Consider the following 23,252-nt stretch of genomic DNA (forward strand, 5'->3'; position numbering starts at 1 on the left):
TATGCATAAAACAGGAAATAGCTGGATGACTAAGCTCACCTCTGACTTCATTTTTATTGCTTAAAATTATTTGACAAATGATAGTAATGACAACAGCGAACCAATAGGTACCAGTGCCTTCTAGAGCAATTAAGTAGTTTTTGGCCTCACTCACCCACACAGCCTAACTGACAACTAAATAGAAAACCAACAGCATCCCTCCCTAACTTGGAGACTGCAAAAAGTGGCTGACTCGTACATCCACGTTAGATGCCCTACTGGAATAAACCGGAATATTAACCTTCCACGTCTTCATTGGGCAGGAGGCAAGTTTGATTGTCTGAACTCTCCTCTGGAAATTGATTACAGTCTGTGTCTTCAGGCCACTGAAGGCCTACGATCCCCAGAACAGACTCACAACGCTCTTTAGAGTGTTCACACAGGAATCTACAAGCAGAAAGGCAATGTGTCAGCAACCAGATCACACCATAGGGAATGTATGTTCAGAATGCATTTGGGTTTAAATTCTATGTGGGACTGTATGCGTAAGGAAGTGTGTAGAAACATATAGGCATGCACATATATGTAACTGTTGCTTAGGAAACCCAAACAAGCAATATCTCAATAAAGAGGACCCAGCTGCCTCCACTACGATAGACTACTGCAGACAAAAAAAAAAAAAAATTAATATTCTCCAAGCTCAGATTCCCTTTCTTCCCTTTGGCTTTCTTTCTTTTTCTTTTTTCTTTTTCCTTTTTTTTTTTTTTTTTTTTTTTTTTTTTTTTTTTTTGGTTTTGGTTTTGGTTTTTCCAGACAGGGTTTCTCTGTGTAGTCCTGGCTGTCCTGGAACTCACTCTGAAGACCAGGCCGGTCTCGAACTCAGAAATCCACCTGCCTCTGCCTCCCAAGTGCTGGGATTAAAGGCGTGCGCCACCACTGCCTGGCTCCCTTTGGGTTTCTACTTTTCTGTCTTTTGGGTAAACATTCTCTAGGCTTTGGGTCTACAGTTGATCATCATGGACCAGGGACAAAAGACTCCAGCTGAGTGTCCTCTGATGAATATTGGAGGGAGGGTCACATGTTATGCTGGCTTATCTGGGGCTCTGCCTCTGTTTCCCCCTCTTCAGCTGCTATTAATATTGCTTATTGGTTTGTTCTAAAGATAAAACTCAGTTTCAAGTTTAGGTTTGGAAGTTTCAAAAAGATGAAATATGGGTCATTCTCATATTCAGCTTGAAAAAAATGGTAAGTTCAATCTTATTCAGGCACTACTGGCTGCATTAGAGTTTTGCTGCGGGTATACAACAAATAGAGGAGCTAAGTCATAACTGCCATCTTAAGGTAACTGTTTGCTCTATTCGGAATCTTACTAGAAACTGGAAATAATACTAACAGCACCACCAAAAGTTTAAGGAAGTTTTTGTCAAGATCTGTGTGGCCCTCGGTGCTAAGCACTTGCCATGCTGGTGCAACTCAGTCAAAGGGGATTTTGAACATGAGACATGATAATCCTCTAGCTTTTTCTACATGGGGAGGCTCAGAAAGACTGGATATCTTCAGATTCGCAACTTAAAAATTAAATGTTAAGGTTAATGAACAAACTCAGGAGAAACAGCTATGCATTAATCCATAAGCCTTGAAGCATATTAGTATGTTATAATAAAATATCTTTATGCCTAAATATCAAAATGTTCCTATTGCTGGCACTGAAATTGAAAGACATATTATTAAATCTAAGAAACAGAGTTAAGGTCAAGAAAAGAAGTTTATCAGCTTGTTCATTCAACAGCATTTCAGAACTATGTAATCCAGTTCTTTTAGGTTATAAAAGTTAAACCATGAGATTCAATGTGGATATATATTTATAACTACAGTAAATTGATGCGTTGGGGGGATTTTATGTAGATATGAAAAGAAAATCAAACACAGTTTGGGGAGGTCCTGTTCAAAGAAGCAACTGACTACCATCATCGACCATGCTTACCAAAACTAGAATAAGATTCACAAATAATTTCAATATGAAATCAGTAGATACGCCAACAATACCTCAAAGGGCTTGTAACAAAACTTTTCAGAATTACTTTAGCCCAAGCAAACACTAAACTTTATTCTCCTCATCTTGTATGACTTGTTCAGCTGCCCCAGTCATTCTGAGATCTTACTGTTTCTTGCCCTGACTCCAGAGGTGTCCTTACCTCATCATCCACTTGATATATAGCCTTAAATTTATTGTTTTCCCATCTGTCCCCTATACTGATATCATTTCTTCTTAAAGCTCTGTGTGACTTCTGATCCCAACATATGGTTTCTATAGTTACTATTCACGTTCAGGCAAGCACATCTGCACAGTCTCGGAGACAGCATTGCAGATGGTGGGAACAGTGACTTCTGGGACAATCATCTCAGACATGCACATTCTCTGACTACAGGCTCTTACATGCGGCCCAGAAGGCAGCACAGCTGCCACAATTGAGCCATGTGCTATCTTCATGACTATGTCAGTTACTGTAGAGCATGCAGCCATTTCAAGGGCCCTGGAATTTATTTAAATCCACAATCCTTTCTTGAACTCTTGACTACAACAAAACTCAATAAACAAAATAGTTATTTCACCAGTCAAAGGACTCGAGGTCCAAAGAGATTGAGTAATTTGTCTCAAGAGCACAAAATGGCTAGAGAAGAATTGAAGCTGGCAATAAATTCCACAGCTATGGTTCTGGCTCTCAGGAGGTTGTCCAGACCCTAGGTTCAATGTTCCTGAGATGTCTTTCTTTCATTCAGACAGGCAGAAAAATGTCATGATGGGCATCACTGTCCCAGTGTGGACAGCTTTCCTGTCTCCCTGTGTAGTCCTACTAACCTGTGAGCACTACCAGAGCACAGCATGTGTCCCTGTGTAGTCACACTAACCTGTGAGCACTACCAGAATACAGTATCTTTAGCACACTGGTGAAGCTCACATTTAATTAATATCAAAAAAGCAAGCACATTGGTGTTTCCAGACAAAATGGCAGGCACAGGCCTTCCTCAGTTCCCTCTCCTCTTTTTTGTTTTGCCTTGCTTTGCATTGGGAAGCTAGTGGTCCAATCCACAGCCTCACACATGCTAAAGGATGCGCTCTCACTGAACAGCATCCCCTCCCTAACTTACATTCCAAAGGACACTTTGCAACCCACCAACATGGAACACAGATAAAATCACATGGCCTGTGATGGAAGATACCTTCCACATCTGGTACTTGAATGATGAATTCTTTCTCAAGAATTCTCGTTTTATTCCCACTTCCTTATCTTTGGAATTCATTAACTTTCAGAATCCTTAGCAATACTTATTTGTGGAAATTCAACTTTGTGCTCTGTTGGTTCTTTCTGAGGTAGCACGAGGATCCCTGGCATAGAGCCCACTATTTTACCTGCAAGGCGGGATGCGTTGGCCTGTACTCACATCACACTTTGGAACCAAAATGGTGCAAGCGAAAAACATGAGGTATTTGTAACAGTTGGTTTGTACAAGTGCAGGGAAGAGAGATGACTCCCAGCTGATGGATGCTTCCTTTTGAGTTCTGTGGCCAAGGTAATTTGGATAATGTGTATAGTTGTAGGGCAAATTCATGCAGAGTTCCAAAGTGATGGGCTCACATTGACCTAACGAAAGACACAAACAAATCTGAATATTAGAAACAACCTCTTTACGCTTCCCACTCTCAAAGTCCACTCTATTTAGATCACAGCTTCTAAAACACTGGCTCCTGGTTACCCAGTCATGCATGTGGCCTGTAAAATAATTGGCAAGACTCAGCGGTGTCTGAGCATATAATGGCGAAAACAAAGTGTGTATTGGATCAGAGACGTCTCTGACACTTGAAAGCATTGCATCCTATGACTTCACTGCAGCCTTGAACACATGACATGTGCATTCTGCAGTACCACATCCCATCACATTCTGTGTGGCAAGAACAAACCCTGCATGAAACACAAAACACCTCAGCTCAGGTCCCAGAATACCGTCTATTATGAGTTACTGTGTTTTAATTGTATGTATCAAGTTTTTAGCTTGTACGGAAATAAAATGGTTTAATTTCAGGAAATGAAGACAATATATTCCACCTTTCTACAGCATGTAACATATTAGTATATATTCAGATTGTACTATATTAGAATGCTTGAACGGCTGACTTGAGTTTTAATGAAAACTGGTTTTATGAATTTTGTCTTGAGATCAGGACAGCATTTCCCACAGTTTCTGAAAGCCCTAAGCATACTTCTTCCAGTTTGCATTACATATGCATGTAAGTGAAGGCAGCATTCTCCATGTAGAGAATTATAAAATTAAACTTGGGCCAACTTTGGTAACCATTAATGATGCTCCGTGTCTTACAGCATTGGTTGTTTTTGTTGTTGCTGCTTTGGCTTTTGGCTGGTTGTTTTGCTACTGTTTACTTTTGTTTCTGCTCTAGCTGAGGTTGCCCTGGAACTCATTATATAGCTCAGGTTAGCCAGAAAGCCAAGGCTATCTTTGTTTAGCTTTCTAAGTTCTGGAATTACAAGTGTGAGGTACAACACCCAGTTTTGTATCAAATATTCAATGAATATTTAATTTTTATGGAAAAATCAACCCATTTATCTCATTAGTACACAAATTTGTTTTCTCTCTAATAAATGGCAAAATTATTCATATACCAAAGATTTGTTTTAAAACAAATTTTTTTATGATTTGTTGTTGGTAAATGTTCACCTTGTATTCCTATTTTCTACACCTGCGTACCTGAAGCTGGAATGAAAACAAACGGGTTGCCAGGGGAAATTTTTAAGAAGCCTGGAGGCTGGGTAGCAAAAATTAGACTACAAGCAGTACATGACATCTGTCCATTGACATCAAAACCAGGGACCCTGCTCCAGAGGAGTCGTGACAAACCTGTGTTCATTTCTGTGTGTGGTGCGGCCAGCACATGCATTTTAGAAAGCCCTTCCTCGTTTTAAAAAAGTTGACTCAACTTTATCTGAAAATGGCTCTTTTATCGTGCTTTTGTTCAGTTCCTTTTTTTTTCTTCTGATTTAATCATTGCTTTTAAAATAGCACAGGCCTCATTATCTTCAACAGACATTTAAAAGAATCAATGAGGTTAATTAAATGGGCAATTAGACAATTTCTGAGCCTATGCTCTCCGACTGACCAATGGGTTTGAAGACATGGCTATAATATGTTAGCCTAAGAAGAGGTTATGATCTTCTGGAGATGCTTCTTGCTAATGAGGATAAAATACAAACATATTACCTTGGCGTCTAAGGCTACTTTACTCTTCAAGAACAGCCTAACATTCCCACCTTATGACTATGGCACCAACTTTGCTGTGGCCGGTTCTGTAACCCACAAAACTCCAATATTTCCAGAAGGATGTGTCCTCATGCAGCCTGTTTGCTCTCCCCGCTTCTTTCCCTGATACCATTCACTCAAATGGGCCATGCCTCCAGCTGCCATGCACGTCTAGAACTTAGTGCCCAGCATAAACCTTCTCCATCTTTCTCAGTAAGTCATCTGTTCACTACACCCCTCTGTGGCCCTCCTTGACCTACTTCTGCCTGCTCCACATCAGTCAGAGAGTTTAAAGAAATGGCCTTTAGCTCTTCACCTCAGAGAATGGAAGAAGAAGAAAAAAGAGGGGCAATGTGTCAGGGACTATTCTAAACACTAAAAAAGAAACCATGTTTTTGCCATTTTTGAACTCCACAGTCCTGGAAGTAAAGAAGACACATGCACTGACTGCAGAGTGTGTAAATACGTGAGGGTAAAGTTTGCATGGATCATGTTTCACTCACCCCCAAATTTATAGAGAGGAGCTTTAACCCCCAATGGCACTGCATTTGGAGGCGGGGCTTTGGAAGGTAATTAGATACAATGTAAAAGTCAGGAGAAAGCTCACTGTAGAATTAGCATCCTTAAAGCTGGTAGACTTGCTTTTACCTTCACGTAAAGACACAGTAAGACTGCAGCTCTTGGCAAACTATGCAGAGAGCAAGCCCTCCCTTGAGATCAAATCTGCTAGGACCTTGATTATGGACTTCCAGCCTCTTGAACTGTGAGGCACACACGCTTGTCGTGTGTGTCTCACAGCCTATGGTATTCTGCCATTATAGCCTGGATTAACTAACACAGTGACATCGATCAAAATGCTGGAAGCTCAAAGGGACAGCACAAGATAACCCAGAGCAATCCAAGCCTCAGAAAACAGGTGAGTTTGGACAGGTTTGAGAGAAGGCAGTAGATTTAGTGATTCCAGAAGGTATACCATTGACCCCAAGGTAATAGAGTTAATCAGACATGTGTTATAAAATTGACCTAAGCATGCTGAAGATTCCACGCCTTATTAAATCAATTATTCAAATAATTCTTGTTTGTCTAAAAAGTGGTATGATACAAATAAATAAGTAGTGTGGACTGGGATGAAATAAGCCTCGGGAGATTTATTAATCTGGAAGTGATGAGAGCTTCATAGATACAATATTCATAAAGAACTGACTAGATTAAAATGTCATTGACAAGATCTGCTACAAATCTTTGTTTCTTGGGGGAGCCAGGACATCAGGGAACTGGCATCATTCTGGGGCAAATGCAAGGTGGAAAGACAAGAAGGAGAGAAGGTAAGAGTTTGGTCCTTATTGGCACCTGCATTTATGAAGAAAGGATGTGAAGGACCCTTTGTATTCTCTCAGAGTCCTAAGCTTAACTCTTCCCCCACTGTGTAATGGTATTGGCAGATAGGGCCCTCTCGAGGTGACTAGGTCATGAGAGCAGTCTTTGGGAATTAGGTCAGTGCCCCTATACACAGGATCCCAGAGAAATCTCCCTCCCTCATCCTAGTATATCAGATACAAAAAGAAGTTGACTTTCTGTGGTTGAGAAGGGTCCATATCTGGGCTATGCTGGCACCATTGACCTTAATGTCTACTGTTTAAGCCACTTAATTACTAGTAACTTATTATATCTGCTCAGAGCAAAACCAATGGGAACTTTCAAATTTTGTGTTCAGATTCTCAAAAGATCTTCTTTTTAAGGAATAATACAAAAATCCATAAGCAGTTTATTATCTTCCCTACTTTTTTCTCGTTGCCTCTCCCAGAGTCTTCAGAAGACTTTAAAGCCCCTCCCATGCCTTTCCCTACTTACACTCATGCACACAGACATTGGCAGAGATCTATGTTTGCCTTTGCCAATGAAGAATCAGACCATTCCCACTATTCTTCCTGCCATTTTTGTTACAGGCGTCTTTGCTTATCACAAGCACCTTCAATCCCAGAGATGAGGAGGAAAAGAAGCCTTTTTCTTCTCCTCCTAATATACTTATAATTTTATAAAATGAAGTTATTCATGCAGATGTGTCAGGCAATTCTTCATTTTCTTACACATCTTTTCTCTCCCTCTCTTCCTTTACCACCCTACCATGGTTTAACTTTTTATCAATGTGTTTCTATCAGGCGGTGGACAGATAATATTATATAGATAATTTCTCTCTCTTTTGACGTATGGAGAACAAGTCACCTCTGATTTGTCAAAGCTTAACTTTCAGTGTTTCACCACCAAGGGTGATGGGAAGATTATGTGATGTATGTGCATTATCCTGAAAATCTTTACTGAGTGAAGTAAGGACTGGATCGTATGTTTTTTTTTCCCTAAAAAAATAATTCTTTACAGATTGTTGAACAAGTTAAAATCTTAGATATTTATCCAATCTGAATTCGGTGCCTTTGATCAATAAGCTTTTATAGCCGAAGCATGAACATCAAGCTGAGTATGAAGTAGTCACTAGAGGGCGATCATGTCACAAATGCAAGGATGCTTAGCGTAGACCGACTGGTCCAGCTTGCAAGTATTCTGTACAGGTGCTCACTGGGTCCTGTAGATCAGATTTAATAAATGTCTGCCTTTAAAAGCCCGGTGTTCTGTCAATGGCATCTGATTTTCAAAGTCTGCAACAAGAGTGGGTAAATTCCACGTGAAGATGGAACTGTGAACTATATGTGTCATAGAGCTGCAGAGTCACTGGGAACTGGGTTCTAAGTGACAACTATTTACAGGAAATGGTGACACTTTCAACATATAGTCACACCGACCAGACACTCAGCTTCAGGCTCTAAACTCCTATCACTATTATTTAGAACATTCTGTGAGCTGCCCTGAACTTCAGCAGTAGAACCAGGATGGTTGCCTAGGCTTTGCATGCTTGCCAGGACTGTAGACAGCTGCTGCATCTTCTCCTCAGCAGCCACACAATGTCTGAGTCTTTCTCATTGTGATGTCAACAGCTCTAGATATCCCATGCCTTGATTTATCAACCAACTGTCACCCAGGACTAATGTGTCAACTAATCATCTACTCCTCACTCAGCAGGTGGGAATACTTGTAGAAAGACAAAATCCCTCCCCCCCCAGACACACCCCCAATCTGCCGTTTTCTACCAGGAACTGAATTCTTCAACCATTTTGATGTTTGGCTTCTTGATCATGGGCCCCGTGATGTTTGTTTCTTCCAACTGGTGTTAGTAAAAATCAGATGGGAAATTGGAGGTGAGAAGGAAGTTATAACTAGGGCAAAGTTATTCACCCCTTCCTCTTCCTCGCTGTTCAATAGAAGCCTTAGAAAATGGAGTAAGAGAACAAGTGAGGTGTCATATTGAAGTAAAGGCAAATAGAACACTGGGAACACAGGAAAATACTTAGGGGACATGGAAGTCACACCAGGCTTCCTAGGGTCTTGATGAATGTGGGTAGAAAGAGGAAGTATGGGAATGTCTCTTTCCAGCTGGTTCCCCCAGTTGCCTGTGCTGTATCCTATGAGAGGAAAGTAATGGGTTGGTTTCCCTGTACCATGAGAACATCATCTCTACCACTAACCCCTAATGCAAGACTATGTCTGCAGTTTGCTCCCCGAAAGGCATGGAGATGTCAAGATGCCAAGGAGGCACTGTCCAGGCTATTCAAAGTCATTCTTGTGATGCTGTAAGCATTTCAGTACATTGTCTCATTTGCAGAGATGTAAACTTGAGGTTTTGGGGTTGTAATGGTAGTTGTTCATTTCTTCTAGTTGTAGTAATGGACAGTAAACTATGGGCTTTTGCTAGATTAGTGGTTCTCAACCAGTGGGCCACGACCCCCTTTGGTGTTTGAATGATCCACTCACAAGGGTCACCTAAGATCATCAGAAAACTCAGATATTTATATTACAATCCATAACCACAACAAAATTGTAGACATCAAGTAGCAATAAAAATAATTTTTTGGTTGGGGTCACCACAACATGAGAAATTGTATTAAAGGGTCACAGCATTAGGAAGGTTGAAAACCACTGCTCTAGTGAAAATAAAAATCATAGAGAAATAAAGAGTCTTTCTACATCCAGCGTCAGAGAATGCACAGATTCATGTAGCTGAGTCACAAGCAGACCACCAGAGCTGCCATTGTCAGTCATGGCTTCACACAGGAGTCACTGAGGACATATAAGATATGCTAAGACCTGAGTCCTACTCAATGCATCTTCAGAGAACACTGAAAAATGATGTAATTTTTATGAGATGGCAAGAACTGGTGTCTTCGGAGACTAGAATCCAAGGAGTGAATGGCTCTACCCAATGAATAGCAACTTTCTTCACTCACAACGTCAAGGGTATCGAACCAGACACGGTGCTGTCCACTTGAGCTAACTAATCAGCCTTACCAATATGTTACACCATAAATGTATCTATTTGTTCATCTTCTCTCCTTATACATGTTTAATTTTGCACTGAAGAAGAGAAAGAAATGTGTTTGACACATGCCTTTAACCCCAGGACTCAGGAGGCAAAACCCAGCCAGGTCTACATAGAGAGTTCCAGCCTAGTTGGAGATACATAGTGAAACCCTGATACAGAAAAGAAAAAAAAAAAAAGAGGGGCATGAGGAGGGAAAAGAAGGAAGAAATGAGCAGCTTTTTCTTGAAGAACTTCTTACCAATTATCCCTATTTTTTTTTTTTTCGAACTCCAATTGGAAAAAAACAAACATCACAAAGACAGGTGGAGGTCAATAAGCTAAACACCCTTGCTGCTAGTGCTGTTAAGCACTGTAAAATAATCACATTCTCATGTATAGGAACAGACTGACAAAGGGGTATGCTGCTTATCCATGTATGTAGAGAATCAAGCACACACATCTATCTACCCAGAGGCTCCTTGAGAGATGGCTGGAAGTCAGGTACAGAAGCTGCCTTCAATAATGAAAGGACCAACGCCTAAGCCAATGTCAAACACCCGGAAGATATCATCTTCCGGGCGTTTGCTGTATATGGAAAGGAGTTTCTTAGCATCCGTGAGCATTGATATCCTGGGATATAATTCACCTCAAATGTTACAAGGCCACTGGAAGTCCATGGCCCCCTTAGTCTACTGGCCTCAAAGCTTCCAAAGGCAACTTTTCATGTAATATGAAGTAACTCAATCTAAAGCTGAGGATGGAGCAAACAATTAATTACTCCAAGTGAGAGAAGTGATACAGTAACTGAATCTGGGAGGAACAAATCATTTCTAAAAAATCAGTCTTTGGAAATTTTCTAGTTCAGTTAAAATTTCCCACGGGAGTTTATTTGATACTCTTCACTCGTGGCCATTCTGTCTCCCCTCAGCTAATCTACTGAAAACTAATTTAGAGACAGCCACCTGCTTTCACCATTGGAGCCACTACACTGTCAATGAGACAAATTAATGCAATGATTCCCAGAGCATAATAGTCCACCACTGTGTTTGGAACAGTGAGGCTGCATCTCTCGGAAGCATAAAATGATCAAATTTTATGTGACGGTTGGGATGAAATTCGTATCTGTTTCTTGGATGAAGTCTCCAGTTTGGAAGCTGTGCTTTAAAAAAAATTTAAAAAAGGAAGAAGGAAGATAACATCTGCCTGCAGATGGGTCCACAAAAATAATTTATAGGAGCTGATGTTGAGGAGAGAGCGGTGGTAATGACATTAAGCAATTCGGATGGATGGCCCGTCTACAACCACACATTTGTTTCTCATTTAGTTAATGAAGACCATTTTGGTTCTTTTCTGCTACCGCGTGCAAGCTCTGGACAAAAGCAAAAGCAAATATATGTGTTCTTTTGGAGAGATTCCAACTTCAGGAGTTTACGGCACTGTGGTAGGAAGAGGCTGGATGTCACAGAAATTGCTCGTGTCAGCTGTTGTACTTACTACAGTTACTCGGGCCACTGTCTGAGTCACACAGAGAGCTACCAGCACAGGATTCTGCACAGGAACTGTCAAGGCATCCCCGATCTCCTTCTGGACATGGCGTCTGACCTGTGGAAGGGGAAAAGCTTTCATCACCTACCAATCTCCAACCCTCCGTCTGAAGAACTAAGAATGTCTGCTGGAACTGAAGGATGACACAACTTTAATTTCCTTTCAATCTCCCTCCCAATATTAAACACATATGGAATAGGTATGCTATGGGTTCATCCTCTCACCAACTAAGTGCAGGCCAGTATCCAAATGAACTCCATACAAATGAACAAAACCGAAGCAGGCCACACTGAAGGAAAGAAACCGATGATTGCTTCTAATGGGGGAAAAACCACACTCGGTTTTTACATAGGTGCCTATACTTAACAAAATAAAATGCAAGCAATGTGAAACCGAGAGGATCGCACAAAGATATTGGTGTTCTGGTTTATAAATGACATCGTACACTCATTTGACCTCCACCCCCCAAGTCTTCATTTTAAGGAAAATACTTGCCCTGATATCCAGCAGAGCATCTAGAAGAATGCCCTATTTCAAGGATCCTTTATCATGGTGTAAGTCTTTTACTGCTGCTACCCAAACTTCCGGTACACCTAGAGAGCATCCCTGATCTCTGACGACCTAACATTGGGGCTTTTTCTTTCCAAATGAAAAGCAGCAGCAGAAGCCTTTGCCCTGATAGTTTTTCCTTAAGGTACGTGGGAAGGAAAGTGTGCCTGCTGTCGATTTACTGGTTATTTGTAGATTAAGTAGACAAAGTAATAAATTGCTACCCATTCTCTTTCCATGTCTCCTCCATTACTATGGTCAATTACTTTCAGACATGCCATATGGGATCCAGAATATCTTGCAAGGTATTATTGATATATAGCCATATATGTACATACTAAATCATGCTTATCCATAATTCTAAGGCAATGGGTATTATATTAAAATCCTCCCTCCAGGCCCTCTTGTGTGAAATGTTATATATTGTCACCTTGCATCAAAGATGTCACCGTTGTCATTTAAAGTCATCAGGTTTATTTTTTTTCCTCCCTCAAGGCAACCTTAAACATTTTTCATAAGTGTAAGCAGTTCATGACATTTTAAGACATCGTGTATTTAATAGTTCAGCAAATACTAAGTGCCTGCTTTGTGGCCAGGAACCAAATGCTGCAAGACAAAAGGCCACGCCCCCTCTGTGCGGCATCTCTGAGTCTAACACAGATGGTGTCCTAACCTACACTTCATGAAGCTATGAAATGAGGCTTTACCAGGGGTGTTTATCAAGAACACCTGAAGCAGACTAGGGCTTGGACTAAGCCCCCAAGGAACTGTCCCAGTCAAATGGTTTAAGTTCTCATGGGAAGGGAAGAGTGAGTGGCTTTCTAAGCAGAAAAGCCACAAGAAACCACCCGTAGAAGAAGGCACACCTGGTCTGTATATAGCATAAAACAGCTTCCTTTCCTATCTCAAGACATTGGGCATGTGGTGCTGTGGGTCTTCCATGCTCATCTGAGCTCCCCTCTTCCGAGAGAGCTCTTCTCAGTCTTTAGCTTGATGTTCTAATAAGTCTCCATCATAAGCTTTTTACAAGAGCTCTTTGCCAAATGTGCACAACACACGGAAGCACAGTATCCTGAATTCTTTGCAGCCTGAGCTGCATGGCTGGATATTGATCATAAGCTCTCTGTCTCATGAAATGGAGAACTCCACCACTCATTTTGTTAGATTGAATTCCCGGGAGGAAAAAAAAAATGACCCCATATTAGCCATGTAACAACAGGGTATATTTATTCAGCTTTTTCTCCAGCACTTGCCCAGCACAGCAGTTATTATCTTCTGAGCTGATGTAGAAACTGTGACCTAGAAAGGTTGGGTGACTCACCTACAGCCACCCAGATAGCAACTTCAAGCCCAGAGCTTGAAGCTCAGCACCAAGTATGTAACATTCATGTGTATCCCCACTGTGCAATGCTGATGCTATATGAACAGACATGGGGGTTATTAAGTTGGTGTATTCCACAAGCCCCACGTGAGAAGGTTTTTTTAAATAGAAATCAGGTCTTAAAATAATAGCTTGGGACCTTTTTTTTTTAACAAAAAAAAAAAAAAAAAAAAGAAAGAAAGAAAGAAAGAAAGAAAAAAAAACAGAGATGAACACATTTAAGACCCAACATGTTTTAATTTCTCTTTTCTGTTCCATGCATAGATATTTTAAAGTATATTTAAGTCTGTTGCTTGGCGATGTGAAACATTAAACTGATTCTCTGAACATGGCCAAATTAGGATGCAGTTACATTTGATTTCATGAGCCAATCCCTTCTATTTGGAATCTAATCACATTTAACTGCATGCTACGAGCTGAGGTTTTCTCTTTATTAAGCCTAATGAAAAGAAGGTTCCACAGCAGGCTCAACAGAGTCTGAGCATGTGGCTCCATCTCAAGCCTGTTTTCTTGGGAATGAGTTTCCAGCCTGTGCTGTTTAGGCATTATGTATTTACCAAGAGAAAAGGTGACTAGAAAAATCCAGACTCGTGTGTTCGGAAATCTCGCCTAAGCAACTCCCAAATGTCCTGGTTTGTTCCCCCAAAGAAAGATCTACTAATACAGGACTGCTTTGGAGACTGGGGACACTGGGGACACTGAGGACACTAAGAACACTGGGGGACACTGGGGACACTGGGGACACTGAGGATTCTGGGAATACTGGAGACAATGGGGACACTGAGGACACTGGGGACTGTGAGGACCCTTGGGACTCTGGGGACACTCACTGTCACTGCAGTTCTCTTCGTCACTCCCATCCTTACAGTCTTCGTCTCCATCACACTGGAAGGTGCTAGGGATACACTGTCCACTTCTGCATTCCACCTGGCTCTGGCTGTGACAAGCTAGGGGAAGCCAGGAGAATAGTCACCTTATTTATTGACTGTTCATTCAAATGAACATCATCAACAAATGATGTGTTATACACACCACACACAAATAGATGTAGCGCTACTTTTCTTTTTAATTCCAAGAATTTCTGGAATAGAGGGTTTTCCTCCTTCCAAGAATTTCTCTTCATTGTGAAAGAACACTTATGAAGAACTAAGTGCTTTTTGGTGACACTGGCAATGATAAAAACATCACTTATGAGGGGTGTGTTTTGTGGCGAGAACTGGGGTAGGTGTGTCATATATATAAAGTTCAGATCCTCGTAAAACAGATGTTACAGCCCTTGTTTTTTAAAAATGAGGGAACTGAGGCAGAGCAAGAATATGAAAACAACTTTATCTGATTCTGCACCCAAGCCTCCCATTCCATGGCTTCCTAATTGAATGAGCCAATGAGATAATGTGTTTGAAAGAACTCCCACAGTACCTACTACACAGTGTTGCCTAGCGTATTCATGACTAGTATTTGAAAGGAGGGTGTCTGATAACCTTTTAGCTTTCTGATTCTTGAGATTTCTCAAAGTTCTATACTTCCAATGTTGGAAAGCATCAGAAACCTATGTGTCATGTGACCTCAGTCTTCGCTGAATTGTCATCTAACATTAAGACCCACTTCTTGAATCAAGGCTCCTCACCAGATTTTTCTTTTCTTTTCTTTCTTTCTTTCTTTCTTTTTTTTTTTTTTTTTTTGCCATTGCAGGCTTGTCCTCCCCAGAACTTTAATACACTCAATATATCCCATTAGTCCAAAAAGTTGGGACTTCAAATTACACAGGGAAAGGGAAGGTCAACTATCATATTTATGGAAGTTTTTAATACAGCTTTTCTTACATCAGAATACAAACTACGTTAGCTACACTTCAACTTTTGCCTCAAAGTATAAGCCAAGTAAACATTCAACTTCATATGCAAGTTCTATGGGTTCTGAACTTACAGATTCAGATAATAACAAATCAAAAATATCGAGACAAACATATTCATACTACACATGTGCAGAGTATTTTCATTATTATTATTTCTTAAACAACTCAGTATAAAAACTGCTCACAGAGCATTTACACTGTGAGTAATTGTGAGTATAAGTGAACTAGAGATGACTTACAAGTATACAGAAGAAGTGAGATTAAACATATAAGGAGTTTGAGCATCCTCAGATGGGGATATCCACCCAGAGCCCTGTAATCCATGCAGATATTGCAGGGAAACTGTGTGCTAACCCTTTCTTCTAAGTGGACTAAAAGTTTTAGTTCAAATATATATGAGACACATCATTTTAATTATTTTGGGTCAGTTGTACTATTTCAACATGTAACTGCCAGTATTAACTTTTTTTTCATTTCTGTTTTCTAAGGAGATAGTATGTTTTCCACGAGGAAAAACATGGTTAACAATCATACTTGTCATAATTGATGTGCAAACAAGGTCTCAGTTATCTAGAAACATAGCCTGCTATAAAATGATGATCACATTCACACACTTTCTGTGTTCCATAGGATTATAACAGGCTCCCTTCTCTCTGGCTTGCCTCCCATGTTCTCCCACAAATGGTCCCTGAGGACATGCTTGGAGGCTGAGATGTTCATATATGATTTGCAGAGAAAGGAGTGGGGGCTGTTCATCTCTGGGAAGAGAATTGCTCTTGGAAAAGTCACAGATATGTGAAGAATTCATGAGTAGCCAGAGTAAAAGCAGACACCGCTGGACCAGATCAGTTCATTTAATTGTAGACTTTGAAGGGACGGGGCTTAAAATCGCAGCGATAAGCTTACTGTTCTCACACCTCTTGAGTGTGACACAGACAAAAGACAGAGTCAGATAGAACGATGGCCTGAGAACCATCCTCCCTGAGTGCTGCTTACATAATGGACTATGATTTCAACATAAAGTCTGAACAGAAAAAGAAAAAAGAAAAACAAGCAAAAGGAGACATCTCGGGGGGACTCACAGCAGTTGACCTCGTCAGACTTGTCCACACAGTCATGGTCCCCATCACACACCCACTCAGCCGGAATGCAGCGCCCATCTCCACAGCGATGCTCTCTTGTGAGATTGCAATCTGGAGAAAAGAAAAAGTCATGAAGATGGAGAAAATGCACAGGAAACCCTTAGACTTGTGCTGCTCACAGTTCCTGCTGAAGACACTCACTCTCACTCCACTTCATAGCTAATGTTCCTTGGATAGATCTGGCTAAGTTCAAATGCTACCTTCTACCAGGTCGGGCCCCACTGTCCACATCCCTTAGGGCAAAGAGTCGTCTGTTTCCCAGGACAGGTGTCTAATTATTGGATGTCTTGTTTCCTTTTTTTAGGGAAAAATAAATAAATCTATGACTTTTACACTGGGGCAAGTGAACAGAGCAAGCTTTGAGCTTCAAGATGCAGATGCCTGGTTGATGCATCTATAACAAGTCCGCTGTGTTCCTAAGAATTACAACATCTCTCTGGCAAGCTGGAAAGATGACAGTCTTCTTATGTCATCCCTCCTGAGGCTAAGCCCAGGTTTTCTACTGGATTATCTTAATCTATAGCTCATGTTTGAAAGAACTGCTAAGCAAGAAAGGCAAACTATTATTATTGTTTTTTATGATTTCTTTGCATCTGGATATATATTCTGCCCCAATGCACACATTCCTAGAATTTGGTAAGTGAGAGGTTGAGTTTACTAAGTGACAAGTTTCCTGTCTTAAAGGGAATAATTCATACACTGCTTTATTTTGATGGGTGTTGTAACATAAACATAACAGCTCCATAAAAGGTATGGATTTACAAATAGCAGATAAAAAAACTGAGAAAGTTTCTTGCGTATCGATGAACATGGCCTTTGTCATAAGCTCCTTTTATTGGGGGGGGGGGAGTTGAGACAGGGTTTCGCTGTATAGCCTTGGCTGTCCTGGGCTGTCCTGGAACTCACTCGGTAGACCAGGCTGGCCTTGAACTCAGAAATCCGCCTGCCTCTGCCTCCCAAGTGCTGGGATTAAAGGCGTGCGCCACCACCTTTAGGTTTGTCATAAGCTCCTAAGCAACAATGGACCACAAAGCATATTTTAGAGAAATGAAGTAGAGAATATGGAAGGCATGGTGTGGAGAAAAGAAGTAACCACAAGAGAGGAGCTTGGGCAGGAACCAGAAGACCAACCCTAATTTGGTCCATCAAAGACAGAGAACAGGGCAACGACTGATCCAAAGAAATACTATAATTTCTGCTATTTAATGAAAATATCTTGAAAACTTTATGACATTTGCTTATCTTCATGGACCTTTGGTATTAAAAATTCTTTGTTATACATGGACACTACCCACTAGCATGCCCAGATTCTATACTGGTCCTACCGTGGCACTTTCCTGACTTCCCCTTTCCCTTACTTCTTTGGAAAATGGAGGGGTGTGGAGTAGGTGAATTGTAAGGGTTCTTCACACTAGATTCTGTGATAAATAAGATTCCAATCATCTCATATCCTTTATCCCCAAATACAGTTCCACATGTATTGAATCACTCGTGAGTGGTTTGTATACCTAGAATTTTCAATATTTTATGGCTTTGGTGAGGGGAGGTTAGATAATACTTGTAGAAACTGCCAAATTCCCCAGACTGGGGCTGTTTTCTGACCATCTCCACTCCAAGGTTTCTTGTGCCTCACAGTCCAATTCTTTCTAGCATCCCTTTAGAGAGTCTCTAGTGCTGACCACTGTTCAACATTTGCCTTCATTCAAGCCTGCTCTCTGGTACACACTGCAACGCTCCTACTGTCAATATATTGCATAAAATATAAAGCTAATCACAAAACTATAAAGATCAATCAGTAAGAGTTCTTTTTTTCTGGTTTAAATTCAAAAGACATAAAGCAGTGTTGACTATGTTCCTTCAAAGGAAGATTTGTCCTTGGGAAGATAAGAAATCATCATTTGCACATAAAACCAATCTGTCGTCTTAACCCTTGGTGAACATACTGTGCAAGGAGTTGCTACAGCACCTAGAAGTCAGCCGCTCTAGGGGGTGGGCGTCTTTGGTCACATGCTATACTTTGTAATTATCTCTGAGCACAGTTTTGCTTAGGAGCTCAAAATCCAAACATGGGACAGCTCTAGCCAGAAGAGAAACAGAACACCATACAGGAAAACACTAGCACACTGACAACCATATTATCCTCCCACTGCACTTCCTTAACACGCCCTTAGTGTATGACTACTAGGCAAGACATAGGATGCTGGTCCACAAGGCAAACCGAGAGCAGTGTTTGGGTACACTCTTTTTTTTCTAAAAAAGGAAGAGGTTTGTTGGTGGTGGTGGTTTGTTTTGTTTAGTTTTGTAACTGAACCTTCTAGTTATTTAGGAAACAGACAGATATTTGTTCTTGGTCATAAATATCTGTGGTTTTTAATGAAATCCTTTACGGAATCGAAGCTACTTACCACAGTTTTGCTCGTCACTCAAGTCCCCACAGTCATCATACCCATCACACACGAGGCTGTGGTGGAGGCACTTGCCTGTGCCACAGTGAAACAGGTCCTTACTGCAGTCTGCAAACAAAGGAAGCTACAGATGTGTCTGTCATCAGAGCAGAGTAGATACACAGAATTATCAAATTGAACAAAGGCTAGGATGGGAGGGAAACCCTGATATTGACCTAACCCATGCCTATTGTCTTCTAGATAAGGAGTAAAAGAAGGTCACCAGCTGTCAGAGTCACTGAGAACCTGGACCAAAAGCCACTAAGTCCCAGGTCAAGTACTCTTGTCTTCTTCTAAAAGTCTTTATCTGACTTTTACTTATGTTGCCTGAAAGATCTTCGACAATCAAAGATGAGAAAAAAGACCTTCTTGGGACACCATAGTCTGCATTTACCTGGAATGGCTGGCTTTGGTGGAAGGAATGTACTTCCTCTCTATACACATCTCCTTTACAGGGACAGTCTAGGCTGGTGTAAATGCAGTGGCGCCATAAACCATCTATCTGCATTGTAGGGTTGACATTTCATTCCGCACAAACACCATTGCCTCTGTCAGTGGGTGTTTTACACCTCAAGTAAGTAAGCATGTTCCCAAGATCTTGGTGGAAAAGTGAGACTAGGTGACATATAGGAAGCTTATATTTAATGTGGAAATGAAATGCACTCATGGAAAGGATTTTGTGAGCAAGAATTTCTGGAACAAAGCTATGACTAGAAAGACTGGTTAGACATCAATGAGGTGGGGAAGTTGAATGCTGAAAGCCCAGAGCCAGGGTATCTTGGGCCATCTTTTTCACCATTACTTGATACTTATTACCGTCTTCTTCATGTGACCTAGCACCTTGGTGGCCACTAGGTAAGCCATTTGAAATGTTCAAGTAAATTGAGTTTCCACCATCCAAATGCTGTCAGTTAGCATCTAAGACCTATAGCTGAAATTTCCCTGCTTTTCTGTAACCCACGTGTCTGATGCTATCACCAACATATTCGAAGTGTCTTGACTTAAATTTTTGTTGTTTTGTTACTATAAAGCTTCATGGAACTGCTACCATTATGAAACATAGAACTTTCAGTAAAGCTGAATTTCAGGCTACAGAACAAAACATCTCTTGTGCTACTTTGAGATGAAAGCTAGTTCTTTTGTTGACAGCTTACCAATATTATTAGGAACACAAGATTTGCCCTTGGGTAGTCTAGAACTCTTATATTAGTTCTGACATCCAATTCTACAAGTCTCTAGATTGGTGTCTGAAACTGGAGTAAAATAATAATAAATAATGTTTTGGAGGATAGTTTAACAAAAATGAAATGCGAAAGATCCCAAGCCAGTTCAGAGAGGAAAGGGGCACTTGTGTCAAACCTAGCACTGGAATATCAGATGTCAATGTAGAAATTGACCACCAGCTCTGACCACCAGCTCAAACCATATGTATATATTAACTCAAAATAAATCACATACCTAAATGAATGAGTAAATATTATAAAACTTCTAAAAAAAACATAAAGGAAAAGTCTTTGTGACTTGAAGTAAAGAAATAATCCTTAGATAAGACTTCAAAAGTATAAGCTATTCAAAGTGTCACCGGCAAAAGAGAAAGAGAAGCAAAATTGTGGAAAAGTATCTGTAAAACATACTTAGGATTCACATACAGCACACACACACACACACACACACACACACACACACACACTGTAATAGTGTATCTAACCACTCACTTGCAGGTAGAAGACTTGAATTAAAAGCCTTTTGCATATAAACAAGTGGCTAAGTACATTAAAGGTGCCCAACATTCCTAGGTGTCAAAGAAAGGCAAATTGCGACCACAAAAGGATTCTGTTACATATTCAATGCCTATCACCAGAAAAGCAAAATAGGAAATCCAAGTAATGATAAAGATTTTGTAAAATAGAAACTCCCACACATGGCTGGAGAAGATATAAAAGGACTCCATTATTGAAGGAGTTTGGTGCCTTCTTAAGAAAGAACTGCAACATTGTCATACAATTAATTTGTTTCCTATTCTCCAGATTTTGTCCAAGAGCATTTAAACGTGATTCATACAAAGACTTGTGTGTGGATACTCACGGCAGCCTTACCCATCACAGCCCAGAACTGGCAGAAGTCCAAACGTTCACCAACTGATGAACGGACAACAAATTAGAGTAGTACATGATTACAGTGGAACACTATCCAGAGATTAGAGACCAAATGCCTGACATATGTGACTAAGCTGGTTAGCTTCATAATGTGATGCTTAGTGAAAGAAAACATAATCAAAGTTTTCATACTACATGACCCATCTATAGAATTCCCAGAAGAAAGCACATTTATAAAGATGGATTTCAGAGCAATGGTTTCCAGTGTCTGGGAGGTTAAGAGTGGGTGTTGACAGCAGATGGGTGGGAGGGAAGATTGGAACAAACTGAAGAACTTGATGACTGAATTGTGATGATGGTTATACACGTATGTAAATTCACTAGGTTCCAGTGGGAGAAATTTAAAGTATATACATCTTTAGTATCACAAGCTAAGCTCAATAACAATAATTATTCTCCAAAGTCTTTGCAACCTGTTTTCCAACCTCTCTCCAAGTCCTGGTGTTCTAAAGTTCAAGAGGGTAACTACAGTCTATGATAACCATAAAGAAGAGTAAGCATTCTGAAATGGTATCAAATGGAAGCATTGGTCATTACCTAGTACATTCACTACTGAGGTAGCACACATACTCAATAAGTGTATACCATTCCTGTGTCAACTAAAAATGAGAATTCTTTGCCATTGATTGGTTAAATAGTTCATACACATCTATTTCAAGAAACTTTTCTTCTGTGAGGAAGCACCTTAACTTTTAGAATTGCCTCATTTCAAGAATAATATGGGTCTTGAAGATCCTCTACAGCAATTTCAAGAAAAAATATATAAACACATTGCATTTCTCCCAGCCTGAATAGTTTTCAAAAAAGGATGGAATAATAAAGGAAAAAGCAAGAACTAAGAAGAGATGCCAGTCTTCTAGGGACAGTCCTGTTTTGTCCTGTGCGACAGAGGTTACCCTCTATCCACACTACACCTCTCTGCTGAGTGAGGTGTAGGACAGCTGAGCCCAGGATGTTAGGACCTTGCCTTTGATATCCACAAGGCACATTAGAGAGTGGGCCCTGAGATGTGTATAGTTCTTTGAAAACATTTAAAGGGTCTTTTCTTTTTTCTTTTGTTTTAATCAATTGTTCTTAGGAAGTCTTGAATTAATTTGGGAAAACATACACTAGCCAGGGAAATAAGCTTTTCAATTTAACAATCAAGTGTATGAATCCATGCATCCCTCAGAGAAAAGAGGGGAAAATTGGAAATCATGAATAAAATTCCTTTCCAGCAGTGTGTTTTTGTTTTTTTCTGATGGTGGGAACATTAGGGAATCAAATACTCCATTTAGAATCTGATTGACCTAAGAGCACACCAAACATTTCCAGAAGTTTCTGTGTCTTCTTTGAAACCCATTCTGGATCTTTGGTAATCCATAAAAAAGCACCTTATCAGAGATATTTTTTAAGATTAGCTTTGTGTTGGCTAAACTACTTCAGAAATGGAGAGAACACAGGCTTTTTTTTTTTTTTTTAAATTAAGATTCACATAGTTGCAAGCTCAGCTTCCATAGTCAGGACCCCCTGGTGAGAAGGTCCTTTTCAGAAGTTAGATACCAAATTAGCTGCACTTAGAAAACGGCCTGTTACTTCCGTACTGCCCTTGGGATCAGTAAACACTCAAAACCCAAACCAACAGCACAGGCAGCCAGGAACCCACAGCAAACACCAAAGATCACAGTGGCTCCTTTTATTTGAGTAAATGTTTATTTGTGCTGAGAGGAGATGTGGTCATCGTAATTTGGGGCCAAGAAATCATAATTTTCAAAAGGTGCTTGGTGCTATTTTCTTGCTTAGTTCAAGCATAATTTTTGCCCTGACTTAAGTTAGGTGTTTTCGTAACTCCAGCCCTTTATTATTATTAACAGGGAACTTGATGGAAAAATGTTTCTTCTGAAGTTCTTTGGTATAAATATTTACTTCAGGTTGGCATCTGATAAATACACTACAGACCTTTGTCCCTCAAAATTATCATTAAATTAAAACTGAATGCTGAGAAACAGAAAGCCTTTTTAGCAAGGACTTCCTTGGTTTGCCCAGTGCCCCACTCCATAAACACAGGCCGATTTGCCTCAATTGGAGAAAGCAAGCAGGGGAAGCCTAGTTTACATTCATAGAGTCTTAGAGAGTAAAGGTTAAATCACACAATCTTCTCACTGTGAGATGACCAGAGAGGGTAAAAGACTTACCATGGCACTGCCTAGTCCCTTAACAGATCTGTAAGAAGAGGCTGGCCTTGGTGAATACCTGGATTTTTTTCTCCCACTGACTACACCTGGAGGAGGGTCCGTCCCTGCCATCCTACTGGCACTTCAGATGGAGTAGCTCATGGTTGCACAGGAATGGCTGTTTAGCAGCGGCCTTGACTGAAAACCACTAGACACGTGTAGCTCTGCCATCATGCTCGCAGCTGTGACAATGTCTCTACATATTGCAACATGCCACCTACAGGTTTGAGAACCACTGTCCTAGCACATAAACACAGGCTACAGGCC

The 23,252-nt window shown here is 40.5% G+C and overlaps 1 protein-coding gene across 3 annotated transcripts in view; it reads right to left on the minus strand.

Moving 5' to 3' along the window:
- The window catches only part of Corin (corin, serine peptidase), a 192,418-nt gene that overhangs the window by 37,890 nt on the left and 131,276 nt on the right, over positions 1–23,252 (minus strand). For 2 of the 3 annotated variants that reach the window (XM_034508909.2, XM_034508910.2), the window contains exons 7-12: positions 18,578–18,685; positions 16,113–16,223; positions 14,006–14,122; positions 11,195–11,302; positions 3,392–3,623; positions 281–426 (exon numbers count right to left, since the gene is read on the minus strand). In XM_034508909.2, coding sequence (XP_034364800.1) covers positions 281–426; positions 3,392–3,623; positions 11,195–11,302; positions 14,006–14,122; positions 16,113–16,223; positions 18,578–18,685 — 822 coding nt within the window. The remainder of the gene's footprint in view (positions 1–280; positions 427–3,391; positions 3,624–11,194; positions 11,303–14,005; positions 14,123–16,112; positions 16,224–18,577; positions 18,686–23,252) is intronic. The other variant, XM_076938624.1, reaches the window with a different exon arrangement.

The sequence above is a fragment of the Arvicanthis niloticus genome, chromosome 7, assembly GCF_011762505.2.
Source record: "Arvicanthis niloticus isolate mArvNil1 chromosome 7, mArvNil1.pat.X, whole genome shotgun sequence".
NCBI classification, from domain to species: domain Eukaryota; kingdom Metazoa; phylum Chordata; class Mammalia; order Rodentia; family Muridae; genus Arvicanthis; species Arvicanthis niloticus.